Source organism: Natator depressus, chromosome 1, assembly GCF_965152275.1.
Source record: "Natator depressus isolate rNatDep1 chromosome 1, rNatDep2.hap1, whole genome shotgun sequence".
Lineage (NCBI taxonomy): Eukaryota > Metazoa > Chordata > Testudines > Cheloniidae > Natator > Natator depressus.
This window is the reverse complement of record NC_134234.1, coordinates 897,111-905,897: the sequence shown is the minus strand read 5'-3', so window position 1 is coordinate 905,897 and position 8,787 is coordinate 897,111. Positions and strand designations below refer to the sequence as shown.

Genomic DNA, 8,787 nt, shown 5'->3' with positions numbered 1-8,787 from the left:
CCGTGGATCACCGGGGCCATGATGGGCGCACAGCGCTGGGCGCGGCTGCACTGGGGGGGCACCGTGCCACAGCTGAGCTGACCCCAACCTGCTGGATGCCAAGGGGCGGCCCCTGGCCTACCTGCTGGTGCTGGATGGACGCCAGCCCCTGCTGGAGCTGCTCCTGGCAAGCGGCAGCGACCTGGAGGCGTGGGGTGCCCAGGGGCGCACAGCGCTGCACGTCTCCTGCTGGCAGGGGCGGCTGGAGGCAGCACAGGTGCTGGTGCACCATGGCGCCGACGTCAATGCACTGGACACAGAGCAGCGCTCGGTCCTGCACTCAGCCACCTGGCAGGGCCACGCCGGCACCGTGACCTTCCTGCTGGAGTGCGGGGCCCACGTGGACCAGGCCTGCATCCAGGGCACCACGGCACTGGGCATCGCCGCCCAGGAGGGCCATAGCGAGGTGGCACGGATGCTGCTGGAGAAGGGCGCTGACCCCACCCACACCGACCGGTACAGGCGCATGCCCAGCCACGTGGCCGCCCACCAGGGCCACGCTGCCATCCTGCACCTGCTGCAGAGTTACAGGGCGCCAACCGCCACCACCACCTCCCCGCTGGGCGCCTTCAGCCGCTCCTCCGCCAGCTCCGGCAGCAGCCCCCCGGCGGCCCCCGCCCCCAGCCAGGGTCCCGGCTCGGCCTTGCCAGAGGCTGTGAGCCAGCGTGGCAAGTTGTCCGACGCCTCCCTGCACGGCTCCTGCGGCTCCACCTGCCACTCGCTGGCCACGGCACAGATGGTGCCGGCCGACCGCCCGACCTTCACCCAGCAGCTGCAGGCCCAGCCCCCCAGCCCCAGCTCCCCGCCCCCAAGAGCCCCCAGCCACAGGCAGGCAGCCCAGGGCAGGAGGAGCCATCCCCCGAGTGGGACATCAAGCCCAACGGCCTCCTGCCCTGGCCAGGCAGGGGGCCGACGCGGACCCTCCCTCTCACCTCCCTCGCCACGCTGGACCCCCAGCTGCGCCTCCAGCGAGCCGTCCAGCTGCGCTTCGAGGGCCCCACCTGCTGCAGCGACCCCAGAAAGGAGACGCCGCTGTGAAGGTGAAGGGAGCAGGGCCACCCCCACAGGGGCTGGGGGGCGGGGGGCAGCGCTGGGCTGGGGCCATAAGGGGGCAGCACTAGGTTGGGGGTCACAAGGGAGGGGCAGCACCGGGCTGGTTATCTGTGGGGTGCCCCTGGCAGCACCGGGAGCCTGTTCCAGCCAGGGGGGCAGGTGTGCTGCTGGAGGGATATTATTCTGGGTGAGGGCTGCAGGGGCCCCCCACCTCCATTGCCTTTGCAGGTGGAGCCACCCACGGAGAACAGCCCCATGGGGCCGGAGATGAGGCCGAGCAGAGACAGGACCTGCAGTGGCTGCTGGCGGGCACAAGCTGCCATGGACTGGGGAGGAGGGCTGCACCCCGGGGCAGGGGGTCCTCGGCACAGATGGGGCGATGAGGCAGAGGCTGCTCCCCTAAGCAAAATGAGGGGAGGGGCACCGGCGGGGCTGGGGGGAGCCCAGGGGGCTGTGGGTTGGGAGTGAGGGGCACCGGTGGGGCAGGGGCTGCGGGGCGGGAGTGAGGGGTGCCGGCGGGGCTGGGGGGAGCCCAGGGGGCTGTGGGTCGGGAGTGAGGGGTGCCGGTGGGGCTGGGGGGAGCCCAGGGGGGTGCGGGTCAGGAGTGAGGGGGGGCAGGGGGCTGCGGGTCGGGAGTGAGGGGCGCCGGTGGGGCTGGGGGGAGCCCAGGGGGCTGCGGGTCGGGAGTGAGGGGCGCTGGGGGGGCTGGGGGGAGCCCAGGGGGCTGCGGGTCGGGAGTGAGGGGCACCGGAGGGGCAGGGGGCTGCAGGTCGGGAGTGAGGGGCGCCGGTGGGGCTGGTGGGAGCCCAGGGGGCTGCGGGTGGGGAGTGAGGGGTGCCGGCGGGGGCAGGGGGAGCCCAGGGGGCTGCGCGTCGGGAGTGAGGGGTGCTGGGGGGGCAGGGGGGAGCCCAGGGGGCTGCGGGTCGGGAGTGAGGGGCGCCGGCGGGGCTGGGGGGAGCCCAGGGGGCTGCGGGTCGGGACTGAGGGGCACCGGGGAGGCAGGGGGCTGCGGGTCGGGAGTGAGGGGCGCCGGCGGGGCTGGTGGGAGCCCAGTGGGCTGCGGGTCGGGAGTGAGGGGCGCCGGTGGGGCTGGGGGCTGTGGGTCGGGAGTGAGGGGTGCCGGCGGGGCTGGGGGGAGCCCAGGGGGCTGTGGGTCGGGAGTGAGGGGTGCCGGTGGGGCTGGGGGGAGCCCAGGGGGGTACGGGTCAGGAGTGAGGGGGGGCAGGGGGCTGCGGGTCGGGAGTGAGGGGCGCTGGTGGGGCTGGGGGGAGCCCAGGGGGCTGCGGGTCGGGAGTGAGGGGCGCTGGGGGGGCTGGGGGGAGCCCAGGGGGCTGCGGGTCGGGAGTGAGGGGCACCGGAGGGGCAGGGGGCTGCGGGTCGGGAGTGAGGGGCGCCGGTGGGGCTGGTGGGAGCCCAGGGGGCTGCGGGTGGGGAGTGAGGGGTGCCGGCGGGGGCAGGGGGAGCCCAGGGGGCTGCGCGTCAGGAGTGAGGGGTGCTGGGGGGGCTGGGGGGAGCCCAGGGGGCTGCGGGTCGGGACTGAGGGGCACTGGGGAGGCAGGGGGCTGCGGGTGGGGAGTGAGGGGCGCTGGCGGGGCTGGTGGGAGCCCAGGGGGCTGCGGGTCGGGAGTGAGGGGCGCCGGTGGGGCTGGGGGCTGTGGGTCGGGAGTGAGGGGCGCCGGGGGGGAGCTGGGGGGAGCCCAGGGGGCTGCGGGTCGGGAGTGAGGGGTGCCGGGGGCTGTGGGTCTGGAGTGAGGGGCGCTGGGGGGGGGCTGGGGGGAGCCCAGGGGGCTGCGGGTCGGGAGTGAGGGGCACCAGGGGGGCTGGGGGTTTGTTATTTTGGCAGTGTCAGTGACTGGAAGCAGCCACTGAAGCCAGGCCGGGGGCTGGGTCCGTTTCGCCCCCTTCCTCTCCCCTCCTTGCCTGGGTCCTGCACAATTGGGGGCTGTACCTGGTGCTGTTACAATGTCTCAGGAGGCTGTGGGCTGCACTTAATTTGCATATATTTGCATAACGATAATAAATTCCCCCCACCTTGCTCTGGCGTGTTGGCGCGGGCCTGAGGGGGCCGAGGCAGCTGTGGGGCAGCTCCCCCGGTACCAGCCCCCTGGCTGGGGGTCCGTACGGAACCCGGGTTATTCTCAGCTTCTGCCCCAGGGGGGCCTGAGGGCATTGTGGGGGGAGGGGCCGCACCCTGGGTGGGGGCCAGAGCCCCCCCAAGCCTCCCCTCCCTCGGCCCGCTGGGCACTCCCCCGCCCCCCCCCATGCAATGGGCTCATGGACCCCGAATCCCCCCTCTCCATGCAACAGGCCCATCAGCCCCGACTGCCCCCGGCTCGCGCCAGCCCCACGCGGGGGGCCTGGGCTCGAGTAGGGCAGAGCACAGAGACAGACGCGTCACGGGGCCGGTGGGTGCGGCTGGCGCCCGAGGGTGACGGGGCAGGAACCGGCTGGGATGGGGGCCCAGCCCCAGGTGGCCGTTCGCAGGGGGGTGGGAGCCGGCTGCAGGCCCCTGGTGCTCGGGGAGCCGCGCTCTCTCCTGCCGGGCAGGTCACGTCCCTGGCCTGGCGCCTGCGCTGTCCCCATGTCGGCCCAGCCGCGCCCCCCGGGACGGGCCCCCCAGCCGGGGGCAGCGCGGGGAGTGGCCTGCAGGGTCTGGGGCCAGGCCCCTGGGAGCAGGGTCCCTCCCTGCCAGCTGCCCGATGCTGCTGCGGGGACACAGGGTGGGGGGCCCACCTGGCAGGGGCCAGGAGCCGCCCAAAGGTTGGTGGGAGCCCAGGGCGGCCACCACCTGCCCAGCCCCCTCCGCCACCATGGCCTGGACAGGCTGCTGGGGCAGACCCCGGAATGGGGAGGGGTGGGATGAGGAGCCCCAGGACAGCGGGGGGAGCTGGGCCCTGGCTCTGAGTGCCCCCCACCCTCCGCTGTCCCGTCACCGCCCCAGGCCAGGGGGACCCCAAGCCCCGGTCACACCTGGCACTGCCCCACGCAGGGGCCCCGCGGGCAGGGGGGCTGCTGACTGGGCACCGACTCTTCCCTCCTGCCAGGTTCCAGGTACTGCCCCAGATCCGGAGGCCTGGGCCTGCCCCCTGCTCCGCCCCAGGCCCCTCCACCAGCCCCGCACCGGCCCCCCCCGGGCAGTGCCCCTGCTTGAGTCCTCTGCACCCAGCCCCCACACCAGCACCACCAACCCGCTTCACCTGCTGGAAATGGGCCTTAAAGTGCTGGGACAGGGCAGCCACCTCTGGGGTGGGGCGTGGGGGGCTGGTTATACATGGACCCCCTCGCCCGCCGCTGGGACAGGGCAGCCACCTCTGGGGTGGGGCGTGGGGGGCTGGTTATACAGGGACCCCTCGCCCGCCGCTGGGACGCAGCCACCTCTGGGGTGGGGCGTGGGGGGCTGGTTAATCGCTACCGTCTGCCCGAGGCACTCGCCTGGGGGAGGCCTAGCTGGGACAGCCTGACTGTGGGCCTGGGGCCAGCGCTCAGTGTGAGGGTTGAGCACCCCCCAATTCAGGCCCCCGTGACCCCCAAACTCACCCCAAATGCAGCAAAACTGAGACTCCAGCTCCTGCCACAGCAACATTAAATGCTCTGGTGAGGCAGCCCCACCCCGCCCCCATGAACTGCCCTCTCCATGGGAGCTCCCCCCTCCCCTCCTGCCCCCCACCTGCTGTGCCCCACCTCTGCAGCAGTGCCATGGGATGGGGGCAGAGCTCCAGGCCAACGTCTGGGCTCAGGGCCTGGCGCCGGCTGCAGCCCCCAAGCCGTGGGGCGGTGATGCGGTGACCCTGCCTGCCCCGGTCCGTTCGCCGGCGCCCCCCATGGGAATGCAGACCCTGTGCTGACAGGCCTGCATCGACGGGGGCCGGGAGACTGGCTGCAGCCCCACCCACTACCCCAGTGCCGCACCCACTGCACAACGGTCCCCACCGCCAGGACCCCCAGCCAGGCACCGAGCAGGCCCAGAGGGGTGACTAGCAGGGTCTGACACACACCCCCTGCCAGGGGCGCCAGCCACGTCCCCCCCAGGGGGCACCCCAGGGCCGGGGCACAGCCACGTCCCCCCCAGGGGGCACCCCAGGGCCGGGGCACCAGCCACGTCCCCCCAGGGGGCACCCCAGGGCCGGGGCACAGCCACATCCCCCGAGGGGGCACCCCAGGGCCGGGGGCGCTGGTCCTTGGCGAGCCCGGGCTGTGGCCGTGAGGCAGGAGGGGTGGGACTGGCCAGGGGAGGGGGCTGATGGAGCCAGCGGCTTTGTGACCTCACAGCCGGGCCCCATGCCCAGCTGGGGCCCCAGGCCTGGGCTCTCCCGGCAGGGCCAGTGCAGCCCCCACGCCCGGCCCCTGAACATGGCGGACAGTGGGGCCTCGGCGCTGGAGATCGGAGAGGCCGATACCAACTGGGCACTGATCAAAGACAAGGTGGGAGCAGGGGCGGTGTGGGGCGTGGGGTTCTGTGGGGTTCCTGCAGGGGGTCACATGCCCTGCCCCATGTCCACCCCAGGGGCAGCCCAGGCCAAGGCTAGTCGGGGCTGGGAAGGGAGCCCCTGAGATGTGCTGCAAGCACGCCCCAGAGCCAGCCGCATCTCCGGGCCAGGCCAGTCCCTGCACAACCAGCCCCCCGGCCCCGCCCAAGAACCGGCCGCATCTCCGGGCCGGGCCAGTCCCTGCACGACCCGCCCCCCCGCCCCGCCCCGCCCCGCCCCAGAGCCGGCCGCACCTCCGGGCCGGGCCAGGGGGGTTCAGCCATATGGCCTTCGGGCTGCGCGTGGCTCGGTGGCCCATGGGGGGTCCCGGTCCCCAGCCCCTCTAACCGCGCCGTCCCGGCAGGTGGTCGAGGAGTGCTTTGGCCCCGCCGTGGTGCCCGTGCCCTTCCTGGAGGACGCCGCGGCCTACGACCTGCTGAGCGTGCTGGTGAGGAGGCCGGGCCGGGCGCCGCGCCTGCTGGGGCGGGCCCGGCCCCTGGTGCCGGTGGGGGGGCTGCCACAGCTGGCGCAGCGGGGGGTGGAGCCGGCGGAGCTGGCGCGCTGCACACGGGAATACAGCGCCCGGGCGCGGGGCGAGGCGCGCTACGAGGAGACGCGGCTGGTGGAGGGCGCCCCGTGCCACATCCGCCTGCAGCTGGCCAACGTGCACAAGAAGGTCGCCTTCCTGGCCCTGCGCCCCGGCCAGGTGGCCCTGCGCCCCGACCTGCCCTGGCTCCGGGGCCTGCGCAGCCTCTACCTCCTGCACGAGGTCTTCTGCTGCTCCGGCCTGGTGCTGGCCGTCACCCGGGGGCAGGCCCAGCGCGCCCTGCGCCTGCCAGGGCCCTGCCCCGTCGCCTTCGGCTGCCTCAAGTTCGCCCTCGGACCCCGCGGCCTCCTCGGGCCCCAGAAGCCCGTGGGCCCCGCGCTGCCCGCCAGGGTGGCCTGGCTCAAGCTGGCGTCGCTGGAGCCCCCGGCGCCTCCCGCCAACAGCAGCCCCAAGGGCCAGAGCCCCTTCCGCCGGGCCTCCAGGAGAGGTAAGGGGGCTGGCGTGGGCAGAGGCCGTGGGGCGCTGGGGGGCCATGGGCCTTGGGGGGGCCATGGGGCTCACAGGGCCAGCCCCAGCCTTGGCCACCACTTGGGGACAGGTAACCGGGCCAGCGCGGGTGGGGGCTGTGGGCACTGGGGGGGAGGCCATAGGGAGCTTAGGGCCAGCCCCAGCCTTGGCCCTCACTCTGGGGCAGGCAGCACTGGACTGAGGCCGGCCCTGGGGTTCTCCTGGCTTGGGGGCTGGGGGGGTCATGGGCAGTCAGGCCCCAAACATTGACCCTGCCCGGTCTGGGGGACATCTGCCAATTTGGGGGGTCATTTAGGGCAGCCCATGGGTGGGGGATTCTGGGAGTCTCTGGGAGCCCCCTGCAGGTCCAGCCAGGGCAGCGTGACCCTGGGGCCCCACGGTACCCCTAGGCAGCCTGGCTCAGCCCCCCTTAGCTCTGTGCCGGAGCATGCCCAGCTAGTGCCCTCCCTAGGGCAATAGGGACCCACAAGGGCCCTGCAACACCAGCCCCCTCTCTGTCCCCAGGGAAGTGGCCGTTCACCAGGAGCCGCGCCCAGCCAGCCGCCCCCAGCCGCAGGGACCCGGACCGGCACGCCATGTCCCTGCCACTGCTGCAGAGCCTGAGCACCGAGTCCGAGAGCGACGGCTGAACCGGGCCCCGACCCACCATGCAACACGGCATCTGCACTGAACCCAGCTGGGCGTCTGAGTGTCCTGGGGGGCTCCTGGCCAGGGCAGGGCTGGGCAGGACCCAGGGCAGGGCAGGGCCCAAGGCAGGGTGGGTCCGAGCTCAGGTCTGGGCAGGGCTCAGGGCAGGGCCGGGCAGGACCGAGCTCAGGGCAGGGCATGACCCAAGGCAGGGTGGGGCCGAGCTCAGGGCAGGGCCCAAAGCAGGGCAGGGCAGGGCAGGGCTGGACCCAAGGCAGGGTGGGGCCAAGCTCAGGGCTGGGCAGGGCTCAGGGCAGGGCCGGGCTGGGCAGGACCCAAGGCAGGGCGGGGCCGGGCTCAGGGCTCAGGGCAGGGCAGGGCAGGACCCAAGGCAGGGCAGGGCAGAGCAGGGCAGGACCCAAGGCAGGGTGGGGCCAAGCTCAGGGCCGGGCAGGGCTCAGGGCCGGGCAGGGCATGACCCAAGGCAGGGCAGGGCCAAGCTCAGGGCTGGGCAGGGCTCAGGGCAGGGCCGGGCAGGGCATGACCCAAGGCAGGGTGGGGCCGAGCTCAGGGCTGGGCAGGGCTCAGTGCCGGGCAGGGCATGACCCAAGGCAGGGCAGGGCCAAGCTCAGGGCTGGGCAGGGCTCAGGGCAGGGCATGACCCAAGGCAGGGTGGGGCCGAGCTCAGGGCAGGGCAGGGCAGGGCAGGGCAGGACCCAGGGCAGGGCGGGGCCGAGCTCAGGGCAGGGCAGGGCAGGGCCGAGCTCAGGGCTCAGGGCATGACCCAAGGCAGGGCGGGGCCGAGCTCAGGGCTGGGCAGGGCCCAAGGCAAGGCAAGGCAGAGCTCAGGGCAGGGCCCAAGGCCAATGTGTCGTCCGCCCCACACACACACACACGCGCACACACGGTGGGGGGGGGGCTGCCTGTGGCAGCTCCCTCAGGCCAGGCCCTTTCCTCCCTGGCCTGGCAGGCCCCCCCTCAACCCTAGCTGCGGGGGAGGGCCCTGTGCCAGCCCTGGCGTTGCACCAGCTGAGCCCACGGCTCTCATCTCCCCCCACTGCCACAGGCCCCTTGCCTGGGCTGGGGGCCGCAGCACCCACCCCCACCCCAGGGAGACGCCGGCTGAGCCCAGTGCCCGTGGCCAGGCTGGGTGCATGGGGAGCCAGTCACCTTCCCACTCCCAGCCTGGGGGTTAGCCAGGGCCGGCTCCAGGTTTGGCCGCCCCTGGAATTGTGCGGCCCCCAGCACCTGCTTGCCTTGCCGGTGCCTGGAGCCGGGCCTGGGGTGAGCCCGCTGCAGCAGTTACTCCCCCTTGTAACCAGTGTTCTTCGAGATGTGCTGCTCACGTCCATCCCAGTTCGGTGTGCGCGCCGCGTGCCCCATCAGCGGAGAATTTTTACCCTAGCAGCACCCGGTGGGTCGGCCGTGGAGCCCCCTGGCGCGGCGCCTTCATGGCGCTGGATATATGCCCCAGCCGGCCCAGCGCCCCCTCAGCTCCTTCTTGCCGGCTACTCCGACAGGGGGAGG

General features: G+C 73.7%; 1 protein-coding gene across 1 annotated transcript; it reads left to right on the top strand.

Annotated features, from left to right (window-relative positions):
- The first annotated feature begins 5,442 nt into the window (after positions 1 to 5,442).
- Positions 5,443 to 7,262, top strand: C1H11orf42 (chromosome 1 C11orf42 homolog). The gene is made up of 3 exons (XM_074936626.1): positions 5,443 to 5,514; positions 5,923 to 6,592; positions 7,138 to 7,262. The coding sequence occupies exons 1-3, from the start codon at positions 5,443 to 5,445 to the stop codon at positions 7,260 to 7,262; spliced, it is 867 nt and encodes a 288-aa protein (XP_074792727.1).
- The last annotated feature ends 1,525 nt before the right edge of the window (positions 7,263 to 8,787 follow it).

Coding starts and splice junctions, on each gene's coding strand:
- C1H11orf42 (XM_074936626.1), top strand. CDS start 5,443: ATGGCGGACAGTGGGGCCTCGGCGCTGGAGATCGGAGAGGCCGATACC. Junction 5,515..5,922: donor GGGCACTGATCAAAGACAAG/GTGGGAGCAGGG, acceptor CCGTCCCGGCAG/GTGGTCGAGGAGTGCTTTGG. Junction 6,593..7,137: donor CCGCCGGGCCTCCAGGAGAG/GTAAGGGGGCTG, acceptor CTCTGTCCCCAG/GGAAGTGGCCGTTCACCAGG.